The sequence below is a fragment of the Pseudophryne corroboree genome, chromosome 1 (genome assembly GCF_028390025.1).
Source record: "Pseudophryne corroboree isolate aPseCor3 chromosome 1, aPseCor3.hap2, whole genome shotgun sequence".
NCBI lineage: Eukaryota > Metazoa > Chordata > Amphibia > Anura > Myobatrachidae > Pseudophryne > Pseudophryne corroboree.
Genome location: NC_086444.1, coordinates 892,715,620 through 892,730,031, shown reverse-complemented (window position 1 = coordinate 892,730,031; position 14,412 = coordinate 892,715,620). Strand labels below are relative to the sequence as shown.

Sequence of the window (14,412 nt, the reverse complement as noted above, 5' to 3'; positions counted from 1 at the left end):
CCTGTTCTCTGCTTTCACAGGAGTGCTACTGCCATCTAGTGTTCTTGTGATTTATTCCAGCATTCTGTGTCACTTGTCTATAATACAGAATTATCATTCTATTACAGATCAGCATCTTTATGACACACTTGTCTAATTATGGGAATGACCGCCTTGGCTTGTACACCTTTGTTAATCTTGCTAATTTTGTACAAACCTGGACCAATTTAAAGCTGCAGACTCTGCCTCCGTTGCAGCTGGCTCACAAATATTTTGAACTCTTCCCTGAGCAAAAGGATCCGCTTTGGCAGGTATTTCCTTTTTAATAATGAAATATTATTTTTAACATCAGAATGGAATTTTGTACCTCTGCAGAGGAAAATGTAGAGATGAGCCACTGTACTCTTTGCTGTTGTAAAATTTATTTCATCCACATTCACCTTTCTCTTCCAGCACTGAAAGTTCATACACTATACTGTATAACCATTACCTAAACTGTTTCTTATCTACTGCTGCAAAATCTTTTATTACAGTACAAATCTTGGCAGACGTCTACAATAAAGATAAGAGGTTGTGATTGATTAAAGGGACTGTAATACAAATCTATTGATTTTACTTAACTGCGCATTACAGCAATTACCAAGCATGTCTGTAATCGGACAAATGAAATACAGTAGTTTCAATGTCATATTTATTATTAATGCAGTGTGTTCAAGAAACTGATCAATACCTGAGATTCTGGATAATTGGTCATTTGTTTTCACTTATAATTCTTTGATGCAAACTGTTTATGAAACTTTGAAATCTTCATTTGTATACCTTTATAAAGTATCATGCAATCTCATTATGGGAAAATGATTGTTTTATTCCCAAAGCCATAAGTAAAGCTAGTTTCATTGGAATTTCTCACGTTCTTAGTATAATTTATACCCATAATGCACAGGTTGACCTAAGTCCCACAAGTGAAATGAATCACTGTATACACAAATTATAAAATGAGGTGTTTTATGAATTTAATTGACTGTGCTTGGCTCTTCTCCCTAATGGGATAAGAGAAGAATGGTGGAAGTACATTTAACCCTTCTTCCTGCTGGAATGCAACAAAGTTAGAGCTATTGACAGGAGCAGTAGCATGAAGCAGATCCACAAATCAGGGCTGTCCCACGAGAATCAGGCCAGTTTGCAGACTGGTCTTCTCATATCTATCTATCTTTGACTCCCTGGTCCTGTAGTGATGGTGTTTTAAGCTCTGTTGCTGTTTGTCTATATCGTGGAAAGTATGGGTCTTGTTTTTTAAAGGGATAGGTGCTATACACCAAGCAACTAGTGAGCAAAATAGACGTCAATCCCCCAACCAGCCCTCACATTAACTCAGTAACATCTACAAAAAATATTTCCATTTTCAACCCAACTAACCTTATCTTAACATGAAAAGTCTCAAATTGTATCATTAGCAACTTCAATATATTAGTAGCCCTCATCAACCACACATTTTATAACAGTACTGTATACCCTGTATTAATTATTATCCCCATAAACCCGAACAGTATATAACTATATTCCTTATTACAGAAATAGTACCCAGTAGTAGCCACGTTACATTAATGCTCTCATTTCTCTGCTTGCCACATGAACAGTCTCTGCATACTGGGAGCCAACACCAGCCCCATATGAGCTGAAGGGGTAGTTAGGTCAAGAGCGGGGAAGGAAAAGAAGGAGGGAAGTAGCAGGAAAATTCTTCTTCTTCTTTTTATTATTATTATTATCCTTTATTTATAAACACAAAAAGAGGTCTGAAATGCATTATACAGTACATAAACAGAAACAAGAACAAAATCACTTAAAGTACAAAACAATGCAGAACATAGCACCCTCAACTGGCAGCTGAGTGCAATGTGGGTCCATAAGCCAACACACTTGGATTGCAGTGTGTGTCCATAAGTAAACATGCCGTTTGTCCATGGCCCACTATCTAGAAATAAAATCTTAGTTTGTTGTTGCCATCAAGGTCTGTGTGGTCTGGATGTGTATTTGTTATATTGGATACGAGTGAGTTGTATCTGTCTTGCTTTTCTGGTGTAGGGCTATCAGATTTTCCAGAATAGTGCAGTGATGAAAAGTTTACAGATTCCAGATGTGATGATGGATGGATGGATGGATGGATGGATGGATGATACTAAATGTGAAAGTGAGAATTGTAAGTCTATACCTAGAGATGAAAGATGAACATGCGTGTATACAGTATTTTAACTTAATAGATTAAAATAATAGTGATAGAAATTCTTGTGTTGATATTGTGAGACAATGAGTATCCAAATAATGTAAGTGGGTAAATGAAAGTTCAACTAAAAGGTGGATGAAGATGGTACAGACTGTGTGGAGGATGTGAACTCAGCCAGGAGACAGCATGAGTGTATTCTTGCAGAGTTTAAAATGTAGGAGGTGATAAGACAATAAAAGGTACACACTAATGTAAATTACAGTACATGCAGACCAGATACACTGATGTCTGATGCAGCGCGCTGTCCAGGCTCCATGTTGTCCAGAGACAGGAGGTTTCCAAAATGCTAGGTTTGTAGAAAGCTAAAGAAACTTGAGACAACAGCCAACACTTCATAATACATAAAGGTGCAATCCAATTGTTGGTGATGGCTTCAAAGTGCTAAGAAACAGTCTAAATGTTGGCATAAAATGCCCATCAACATCATGCATTTTCCCTTTCACCCCATAGAGGTGCACAGGAAAATATGTAGTGCTGGGATAGCAAAATTCTCTGTTATGTGTGGAGTTGCACATCCCTGAGAACTAAATTGCCCAATAAGTGACTTTTGTAAATCAAAGAAACAAAGTAATAAAGACATGAAAATGTTCACCAGCTTTCCTTCCTATGGCATTCTAACCACCAGTTTTTCTTCAAATGCACTCTGCCCACCAGCTTTCCTTCATATGCACTCTGCCCACCAGCTTTCCTTCATATGCACTCTGCCCACCAGCTTTCCTTCACATGCACTCTGCCCACCAGCTTTCCTTCACATGCACTCTGCCCAGCAGCTTTCCTTCACATGCACTCTGCCCACCAGCTTTCCTTCACTTGCACTCTGCCCACCAGCTTTCCTTCACATGCACTTTGCCCACCAGCTCTCCTTCATATGCACTCTGCCCACCAGCTTTCCTTCACATGCACTCTGCCCACCAGCTTTCCTTCACATGCACTCTGCCCACCAGCTTTCCTTCACATGCACTCTGCCCACCAGCTTTCCTTCACATGCACTCTGCCCACCAGCTTTCTTTCACATGCACTCTGCCCACCAGCTTTCTTTCACATGCACTCTGCCCACCAGCTTTCCTTCATATACACTCTGCCCACCAGCTTTCCTTCACATGCACTCTGCCCACCAGCTTTCTTTCACATGCACTCTGCCCACCAGCTTTCTTTCACATGCACTCTGCCCACCAGCTTTCCTTCATATACACTCTGCCCACCAGCTTTCCTTCACATGCACTCTGCCCACCAGATTTCTTTCACGTGCACTCTGCCCACCAGCTTTCTTTCACATGTGTTCAGATCTTGTCCCTGCATCTCATTTGACAGCTCAGACAGGGCAGGGGACTGGGTGGCGGGATAATACTTATGCTGGCTACTCTCTCTGCATTATCCCTGCCTGTGAAATCTTACTCTTGCTGGGAAGAAGGGACAGTATGCAAATTTCAACAATGTTTCAATACACTTGTAAAGTAACTAGTATTTCGTCCCAGTGCTCTCTATGGGCGGGATGTACTAACCTTGTGTGGTACATCCCTCCACACATTGCATTCATACTAATCGAATATGTACTAATAGTTGCAATTATTATCTCACAGGACAGCTCTCCCGATAAGAGCTGTCCTTTGTAAACTGAGAGCACGCAAAGAGTGGCATGGCAGTTGTGAGAGATGCAGAGAAGGATCCAATCAGATCCCTCTCAGCTAAGAATGTAAAGAGAAGCACATAGGCTTCTATTTGGTAACACCGCGTCAGAGCACTGGTGTTCAGGGCTTAGTAGTTTTTGAAATGCGGTATAAACCCTGAAAAAAAATTTATATCGCATTTTTTCTTCAGTACATCCACCCAGTGTGAGACTTCACAAACAGGTGGGAGATTTATCAAATCTTAGAGAGAGATAAAGTAGAGATTAAGTACAGGCTGTGTTTGAAAAATTATAGTTAGGGGAGATCTCCATCAGGGAGAGATCAGATTACTCATTGTAGAGAGGAGCAGTAGCTCAGAACAGGGCAACTCCTCACCAGTGGCACCAAGAGGTAGGGTGAAAGGTACTAATTACCTGGTCCCAGGTCTGATGGAGGGGCCCACTTGTTCCCCAGGTTCCCCCTCCTTATCTTTCAGCAGCAGCTGCAGCTTTTTCCAGTGTGGCCAGGAAGGTACTTAAAAATACAATTTTTTCTGCATTTTTTCTAAGGGTGTATGGCCACATCTCCTGTGATTAGGCCATGCCCCCTGAAAAGTACCTGGGCCCAGCCAGGCTCTCTACTGCCTGGTCCTCACTACCCTATCTTTACTGAGTTCCCATGGCCCCAAGCTAAGAGCAACAGGGAGGTAGGTAAGGGGAGAGGGCGCACTGTGTGGCATCCACAGGCACCATACCTGCACTCCAGCGAATGGCTTTGATTTTCTTTTGTACCTACAGTATGATGACAACCTGGCACATATGCTAATGGGTTAACAGGGGGATTTGGTTTGGATCCGCACAGGAAAAATATTAAGGTAATGAACATAGATTTGTACAGAAATTGTAGAAAACTGTTCAAGAAACCAACAATACCGAGCTAAAAGATCCTTAGTGAAGGTATCTCAAAAATTATTAGTGGTTGGTGGTGCTCACAGAGTCAGTAATAATAGTACAAAGGAAAGAAAAAAGAAAGACTCTGTGTTGGGGCACGCTTTGAAATATATAATAAATTTATTAAGACTTAGCTTTTAATACAATGAAGTATAAAATAAAGGAGAGAATTTGATACCAAAAAATGTTCAAAATACACAAAATATACATATAGTAATAAGCAAAATAAATAGAATAAACACACAATATTTAGGTTGTATATGGTATACAAGTGAATTGGAAACAGAATTCCACACAGGGAGAAAAAATAATAATCATATACTGTTTAGAATCAAACTCAATTAGCAAAGTCACTAACGAAAATCAGATTAGACTGATAAAGAGTTAGGAGCACCTGTGGTGAAAAAATATATATTAAGAACAATTTATATGCCTGAGCTGATCAGAAAATGAGGGGTACCAATCAAAACCATACAAATATAATCACAATGGTGATAATTATGGGTAGGTACCGAATTATTAATCTAATGAAACCAGGATAACAGGCATAAAAGAGTATAATTTATAATTGAAAAGTCAATTAACATATGTTAATCCCCTGGTAGGGACTCTGTTTGCTATGAAGAAGATCCAAGAGGGAAAGGGCGTTTGAGAGAATTAGATACCAAAATGGTATACATAGCCAAACATAAATTGCCTAGGAGAATGTCATAAGATTAAATATGATTCTAAATAGAGTAAGGAATATTGATAAATAACCCAAATAAGGATATAGGAAGTTTGGAAGTTGCTCTAACACTTCTACTGTTTGTGGTCGAAGGTTCCTTTTTTACTGCACCTGATATTCCCAAATGGTCACCCAATAAGGTACTAATCAGGCTTGCCAATGCTTAGCTTCCAAGATCAGATGAGGTTGGGCGTTTCCGCTGAAATATGGGAGTAATTGAAACACTATGACACAAATGAGAGGGTGTAATGGAGGAGCAACAAGGGTACTTCTGCTGTCCAGTTAATAGCGCAGATTCTCTGTTGCTACAAGCATTGCAGAGAGTGGTCTCGCATCTGGATGAGGGGGTACTGAGAAATAGATGAGGTAGTCGAAGAATAGGGAGGGGACCCCACCTTCTGCTGTCCACTGTCTTATAAAGTTATAGCAGACAGTGGATGAGAGAGGTAGGTTAGGCTCACCTATTGAAAAGAAAAAGGAGGTTGTGGGTATAGTTATGAAATCGCAAGGGGTATAGCAGGCTAATGAGATTTAGGTCAAAAACTAATGTGCCTGGGAAATTTTTCTTTTCCTTTTAGATAAACAAACAGAAGGAGCTCAGTTAGGCTGCCTCATAATAATTAAGAGGTATCTGGATATTTATAGTAGCCTATAATAGAGTGCTAATAGGTAAAGTACAGACTAGCATATAGGAAAAAATGAGAGCAGGTAATAAGAAGTCCAGTTATGCTGGGAAAAATTGCTAATAAGAACATTTTTTTGGGGAGAGGAAGAGGGTAGTTATTTGGCAAAAAAAGGTTTAGGATCAAAAAATTGGCAAACAGAGTAAAGCAAAAATTTGTTTATATCAGGTTAAATAACACAATAGTAAGATGTCCCTAGTGGGCACATACAATACCAGGGGATACCAAGGAGTGATCTGAACTATGGAGAGTTCAGCATCACTATGCACAGACGGACCGTTTCACCAGGGTGGCTTGTTCACTGTGTCAGGGCATTAGGAAATGCTGCCGTTTTTATGACAAGGAGGGTGGGAGGCGGCTGAGGGGGCTTGGCGTCATTCCGAGATTGGATTGGTCAGAGACCGAAAACCCATGATGACGTCATTCTCATATGAAAAGAGCTGTGCTAGCAAATGGCTATTATATCTAACGCATATACTTGTAAGCGGCATGTAAAGTCATATGGAGATCGTTGGCATATGAAACAAATAGGTAGTTCGCATCAGTGGTCCCGCGATCGCGTCTGACCGGAAGTCCCGTCTTGTTGCCGGAAGTCTCATGTTCACGACTTTACCGGAAGTCGCGTCAGGCCAAAATGACGTCTTGGGCGGAAGTTGCTACGTCGTGTTAGGTAGATGGTCATGGGTTGCTAGGTAACCGTGGTTAAATAAACAAGTTCGCAGGGTGATTTCTGTCAAACAAGGTGGTAGCGATACAATGCGTTCATGCAGGTTTAGAGGGTCATCCGATAGCCATATCATGTCTACATAAAGGTAGTTCCTTTGAGCTTTAATAATTTAAAATCACTGAAATGATAAAACAAAAGTTTTAAGTTTAAAAGTTCCGGAAAGCATAACAGGGGGGGAGGGGAAAAGGGGAAAAAAAGGGGGGGAAAAAGGGGGAGAGGGAGGTGGGGAAAAAAACAATATAATTATCAAAGGATTAGGATTAAATGGTTATAGTGAAAAAAGAAAAAAGAGAATTAATTAATATCAAAGAAAATTAATCTACAAGGACAATAACATCCTAAAGAAAAAGGGGACATGAATGATATTAATGAGATGAAATGAAACTGCAGCAAAGGCATTTAGATGATATATATAGGGAGTAGAAAAATAGTTAGGGGCTGACATTATGCCGTGATTGAACAAAAAGAATAGTTAATAAAAGGAAAAGCTATAATAGCAGAGGCCTGAAAAGTGTAATATGAATAGGGTGGTGAGGAAGTGAAATTAAGGGAAAAGGGAGGGGGGTGGGGTTTATATGTGTGGCTGTGTGAGAGAGGTGGGTAAGGGGGGTAACAATTAGATAAAAAGGATGTCAGAAGATGATGACTGGGTGTGAAAGGGGGGAGGAAGAGGGAGTGAGGGGTGAGGATAAGGTGGGCGTGGGAAAGGTGACATCAGATATTAATGAAACTGAAGATGGTAAATGAGCCTAAGTGTGTGGGTTAATGAGTGAGGTGTGTTAAAGAAAGGCCGCATAATTGATATATTCATTCATGCATTTAGGTGCTAGGCAGTCCAGTTTGAAAGTCCATTCTGATTCATGTCGAAGTAGCTCTTTCATGAGATCCCCACCACGTATGCCCAAACTGATTTTCTCTAATCCAAAAGCTTTCAAATCATTCGGGTTGCTCCCATGGTGGTAGTGGAAGTGGCGTGCGACAGAGGTCAATTTTTTATTTTTTGAAAGATCAGCTAAGGCATTCCTCACAGATCCAACATGTTCTAAAATACGTTGTTTAAGGGCTCTTGTAGTAAAGTAATGCCCACATATTTCATGTCGCAGCTACAGTAGATGCAATACACAACTCCAATGGCATTGCAATTGATAAATTGTTCAATGATGAGTAAATTGTCATAACGATCCTGTATGGTAGACATTTTAGTCATGTGTGAACATGCTTTGCAGTTTCCACAAGGAAACGAGCCTTTAAGAGTTGTAACTTTCTTGGGATTCTTGGTGAAGTGGCTACTGGTGAGCCTGTCCTTGAGATTACTGGACCGTCTCCAGCTTTTGCCAAATAACTACCCTCTTTCTCTCCCCAAAAAAATGTTCTTATTAGCAATTTTTCCCAGCATAACTGGACTTCTTATTACCTGCTCTCATTTTTTCCTATATGCTAGTCTGTACTTTACCTATTAGCACTCTATTATAGGCTACTATAAATATCCAGATACCTCTTAATTATTATGAGGCAGCCTAACTGAGCTCCTTCTTTTTGTTTATCTAAAAGGAAAAGAAAAATTTCCCAGGCACATTAGTTTTTGACCTAAATCTCATTAGCCTGCTATACCCCTTGCGATTTCATAACTATACCCACGACCTCCTTTTTCTTTTCAATAGCTGAGCCTAACCTACCTCTCTCATCCACTGTCCGCTATAACTTTATAAGACAGTGGACAGCAGAAGGTGGGGTCCCCTCCCTATTCTTCGACTACCTCATCTATTTCTCAGTACCCTCTCCTCCAGATGCGAGACCACTCTCTGCAATGCTTGTAGCAACAGAGAATCTGCTCTATTAACTGGACAGCAGAAGTACCCTTGTTGCTCCTCCATTACACCCTCTCATTTGTGTCATAGTGTTTCAATTACTGCCATATTTCAGCTGGAACGCCCAACCTCATCCGATCTTGGAAGCTAAGCGTTGGCAAGCCAGATTAGTACCTTATTGGGTGACCATTTGGGAATATCAGGTGCAGTAAAAAAGGAACCTTCGACCACAAACAGTAGAAGTGTTAGAGCAACTTCCGAACTTCCTATATCCTTATTGGGGTTATTTATCAATATTCCTTACTCTATTTAGAATCATATTTAATCTTATGACATTCTCCTAGGCAATTTATGTTTGGCTATGTATACCATTTTGGTATCTAATTCTCTCAAACGCCCTTTCCCTCTTGGATCTTCTTCATAGCAAACAGAGTCCCTACCAGGGGATTAACATATGTTAATTGACTTTTCAATTATAAATTATACTCTTTTATGCCTGTTATCCTGGTTTCATTAGATTAATAATTCGGTACCTACCCATAATTATCACCATTGTGATTATATTTGTATGGTTTTGATTGGTACCCCTCATTTTCTGATCAGTTCAGGCATATAAATTGTTCTTAATATATATTTTTTCACCACAGGTGCTCCTAACTCTTTATCAGTCTAATCTGATTTTCGTTAGTGACTTTGCTAATTGAGTTTGATTCTAAACAGTATATGATTATTATTTTTTCTCCCTGTGTGGAATTCTGTTTCCAATTCACTTGTATACCATATACAACCTAAATATAGTGTGTTTATTCTATTTATTTTGCTTATTACTATATGTATATTTTGTGTATTTTGAACATGTTTTGGTATCAAATTCTCTCCTTTATTTTATACTTCATTGTATTAAAAGCTAAGTCTTAATAAATTTATTATATATTTCAAAGCGTGCCCCAACACAGAGTCTTTCTTTTTTCTTTCCTTTGTACATATGCTAATGGTGCAGAACTCTACGCATCTTTTGATTTTTATACCTTTGGATAGGCAAAAATAATTCGTGAGCACGTCCATATTGTGCAAGTGCGAGTTTGCGCATAACTGTGTTTAGTCTCAGCATTGGTGTCAGGTGGATAAAATTATAAATTAACCAACAAATGTCTTCATTGAAAGTATTAACATTCTGGTCATAAAACACTACAGTTTGTTAAATCTGCACCCTATAGGAATAATACCTGTATACAGGACAATTATAAAATGTTGAAAATAATTCAATAAGATTCTTGCAGACATCATAGAAAAGTTCAAATATTCAACTCTGTTTCTTCAGAATCCATGTGATGACAGAAGACACAGAGACATCTGGTCTAGAGACAAAACCTGTGAACGCCTACCAAAATTTCTTCTGATAGGACCTCAAAAAACTGGTGAGTACTGTATCTCGCAAGTAAAAACGTTTCATATATTCTTTCTATGAAGGATGCTGTCGTCCTTTCAAGGGGTGGTATTCATGTGACCGCCGGTCAGCTGACCGACAGTCACATGACCTCCTCCACGAGCCCGATGGCTCACTATCCCGATGGTCGGCATGCCGACCAACAGGGATTATTTCCACTCGTGGGTGTCCACGACACCCATAGAGTGGGAATAGAACCCGTGGCAACCGCAGGTCGCCACCGAGCCCACAAGGGGCTTGCTGCACTCGCCCCTCCCCGCCGGTGTCGGTAAGCTGACCAGCGGTCTCCTGACCGCCGGTCAGCAGTACTACACTCCTTTCAAGATATGCACCTAAGACATTTAGACACACAACCCAAAAAGATAAAATATTTCTTCTTGAAATAAAGACATCTTTTCTACAGAGAACCATACTATACAGATGTGCAAAGCTGCGGTAATATTTTTAACTGGCCAGAATAGGGGTTGGAGAGGGTGTATTGATGCAGCCAGAGTACTGTCATTGTGTGTCACTGCAAAATATGTCCCAAATTGGTCACCTAACAGCCCAAATACAGCTATTTGGAGAGGGTCTTCCCTGGAGCAAGTTGTGAGCTCACAGTGATGAGTCCTGGCCACATCTGCTTTTTCCAAATGTATCTTTGACACACAAAATTATGCAAATATAGTATACTGTAACTGCTGTGGCTGCTGTCTAGTAGCAAGACCACAGTATATTAAACACTTATTTTTTAAAAATGTAAAACATGATTCCTACTTTGTTGCGGAAAGGGAAGACTGCTATTCTTATACGGTATTTGGGCGTGATTCAGAGTTGAATCTAAATTTAGCACAGCTAAGATCAGGCACACTGACATGCAGGGGGACACCCAGCACAGGGCAAGTCAACCCCGCATGTCAGTCAATACGCCATCACAGAAGTACAAAAGCATCATACAGCGGCAATGCTTTTGTACTTCAGGAGTAGCTCCTGGCCAGCGCAGCTCCTGCGCGATGGCCAGGAGCTACTTATCGCTGCCTGGGTCACAGCGGCTGCGTGAGATGTCATGCAGCCAACCCGGCCCGCCCCCGGCACGGTTCAGCCAAACCTGCATTGGCCAGACCGTGCCCCTTAAACGGTGGCTTAATGCCGCCGTCCTGCCAACTCCCACCTAGCAACCGCTACTGCCTGTCAATCAGGCAGAGGCGATCGCTAGCTAAAGACAGCCGTTGGCTGTCTGTCATGTGCCGGCGCACTGCAGCGCCGACGCATGCACAGTTCAGGCCTGATCGCTGCTGTGCGAACACGCACAGCACCGATCAGGTCTGAATTAGGCCCTTTGGGGGTGATTCAGACTTGATCATAGCTGTGCTAAATTTAGCACAGCTACGATCATCCACACTGACATGCGGGGGGACGCCCAGCACAGGGCTAGTCCACCCCTTATGTCAGGCCCGGCCCCACCGCACAAGTACAAAAGCATCGCACATCAGCGATACTTTTGTACTTGCAGAGTAACTCCCATCCAGTGCAGCTCCTGCGTGCTGGCCGGGAGTTACTTGTCGCTGTAATGGTCGCATCGGCTGCGTGTGACGTCACGCAGCCGCTGTGGCTCGCCCCCTACACGGTCCAGCCACGCCTGGCTGGACTGAGCCCACAAAACAGCAGCCAAATGCCGCCGTGCTGCCCCCTCCCACCCAGCGACCGCCTCTGCCTGTCAATCAGGCGACAGCTGGGCTATGACAGACGTCAGCTGTCTGGCATGCGCTGGCGCATTGCAGTGACGGTGCCTGCGCACTTCTGACCTGATCAGCAGCATGTGATCAGATCAGAATGACCCCCTTTGTGTCTTGTTTAATTTTCTTCTACTATGCTTCATTCAACATGGGCGCTTACTATCTATACATCCCAGCCATTTACTTTAATGTGTATGTATTGTGTACAGTATGTTTGTCCTTCTTTTGTGTTGACAGTGAAGCCACACATCCTGACAAATTCCTGGTGCAACTGCTCATGTTTTTTTAAAAGAGGTTCATGGGGCATTTGCATCCTGCACAAAGTTGGTGCTACATTTGTGACCATCACTGCACAGACAGCAAAATGACATTGAAATACTGGCGGGCGCAATCCCAACCACCGCACAGATTCCCCACTCGGGTGGTGTTCCACGCCACCATCCGAGGGGGAATTATAACCCTATGGTGAAGGTCGTCAGCGGGGTTGAAGCGTGGTGAGTGTAGCAAGCCCGCAAGGGGACACGCTGCACTCGACGCCAGTATTCCAGCTGTCGGGATCCTGGCGTCGGTCTCCTGACCACTGGGATCCCGACAGCCATGACATCATACTGAATTCCTAAGAAATGTGTGTAATTCAAACATTTTGTGGGACGGTTTTGAAATTTGACTCATCTCTAATGTTAAATGTTTTAACATTAGGTTAGATGTTGCCAATATATAGGAGTTGATGTTTCCATGTAACAAATGTTGATTGTACTAAAGTTAAAAAACAACAACATTTGTCTCCCAAATTACTCCCCAAAAATCCAAAAGTAATCTTTAAAAAAATTAACTTTAACAATGGTGAAACGTGGTCAAAGTGTGTTTTCCTACATTTCAAAATAGTTATTTTTTGAAGAAAACTAGGTACAGGCATATTCAATAAAGGTTAAGGCCATTTCTTACCCCCCCCCCCCCCCCATTGAATTTACTAATGTATATACATTCGTGTTGTATATAGACCCTACAATTAGGAAAAACAGTTCCTGTAAAAGTCTGTCCTGGTGAACAGTTTTTAGTTTAGTAAAAAGTAGGGATGAGCGGGTTTGGTTCCCTGAGAACTGAACCATACCGGACATCACGTCCCAAGCCCAGATCGTGGTCTGGCTCAGGACTTCCCGCCAGACTCGGAACCCAGAACGAGGCAAAATGTCATCATCCCGCTGACGGATTCTTGCGGGTTTTGGAATCCATATAAGGAGCTGCCGTTGCCGCCATTTTCACTCCAGTCCTGGAGAGTGTGGTGAGAAGATGTGTCTCCTCAGTGGCTGTGCAGGAAAGTGGTGTGGCATGTGGGGTGGCGACCTGCTCTTTTGTGTCATTACAGTGTGGTCTTGTGCTGCATCAGTCCAGTGGTGGTGTTTTGTGCTGCATTAGTTCAGTCACAGTAGTGGTGTCCTGTGCGGCCATAAGTCCAGTGTTGCTGTATATGTCTAGTCCAGTACAGTTGTGCTGTCTTGTGCGGCATCAGTCCAGTGGTGGTGTCCTGTGCTGCCATAAGTCCAGTGGTGGTGTCCTGTGCGGCCATAAGTCCAGAGGTGGTGCTGTATATGTCCAGTGGTGCTGTGTTGTGCTGCATCAGTCCAGTGGTGGTGTCATGTGCTGCCATAAGTCCAGGGGTACTGCCATATAAGTCCACTCCAGTAGTGCAGCCATATAAGTCATGGGGTACTTCCATATAAGTCCAGAGGTACTGCCGTATAAGTCCAGAGGTATTTCCATATAAGTCCAGGGGTACTGCCGTATAAGTCCAGTCCAGTGGTGCAGCCATGTAAGTCCAGTAATACTGTCATATAAGTCCAGTGGTACTGCCGTATAAGTCCAGGGGTACTGCCGTATAAATCCAGGGGTACTGCCATATAAGTCCAGTCGTACTGCCATATAAGTCCAGTGGTACTGCCGTATAAGTCCAGTCCAGTGGTGCAGCCGTATAAGTCCAGTGGTACTGCTATATAAGTCCAGCGGTACTGTCGTATAAGTCCAGCTGTACTTTCGTATAAGTCCATGGGTACTGCCGTATAAGTCCAGTGGTACTGCCATATAAGTCCAGTGGTACTGTCATATAAGTCCAGGGGTACTGCCGTATAAGTCCAGTGGTACTGTCGTATAAGTCCAGGGATACTGCCATATAAGTCGAGGGCTACTGCCGTATAAGTCCAGTTCAGTGGTGCAGCCAAATAAGTCCAGTGGTGCAGCTGTGTAAGTCTAGTGGTTCGTTGCACCTCTTTTCTTCTTTGCATGATGACCTGTTTGGGGCCTAGTTTTTAAAAGTACCATCCTGTCTGACACTGCAGTGCCACTCCTAGATAGGCCAGGTGTTTGTGCCGCACACTTGTGTTGCTCAGCAAAGTCATCCAGCTACCTCATTGCACATCTTTTTCTTCTTTGCATGATGAGCTGTTTTGGGCCTAGTTTTTAAAAGTGCAATCCTGTCTGACACTGCAGTGCC

The 14,412-nt window shown here is 42.3% G+C and overlaps 1 protein-coding gene and 2 pseudogenes across 3 annotated transcripts in view; 2 read left to right on the top strand and 1 right to left on the bottom strand.

The window, feature by feature from the left end:
• The window catches only part of LOC134916434 (bifunctional heparan sulfate N-deacetylase/N-sulfotransferase 4-like), a 624,652-nt gene that overhangs the window by 566,359 nt on the left and 43,881 nt on the right, over positions 1-14,412 (top strand). For all 3 annotated transcript variants that reach the window (XR_010177405.1, XM_063920212.1, XM_063920213.1), the window contains exons 7-8: positions 108-290; positions 10,084-10,180. Coding sequence is in view for 2 of the 3 variants with exons in the window: in XM_063920212.1 (XP_063776282.1) it covers positions 108-290; positions 10,084-10,180 (280 nt within the window). In the remaining variant the exon portion in view is untranslated. The remainder of the gene's footprint in view (positions 1-107; positions 291-10,083; positions 10,181-14,412) is intronic.
• Positions 5,644-5,762, bottom strand: LOC134943577 (5S ribosomal RNA; annotated as a pseudogene).
• LOC134934542 (5S ribosomal RNA) lies at positions 8,859-8,977 on the top strand (annotated as a pseudogene).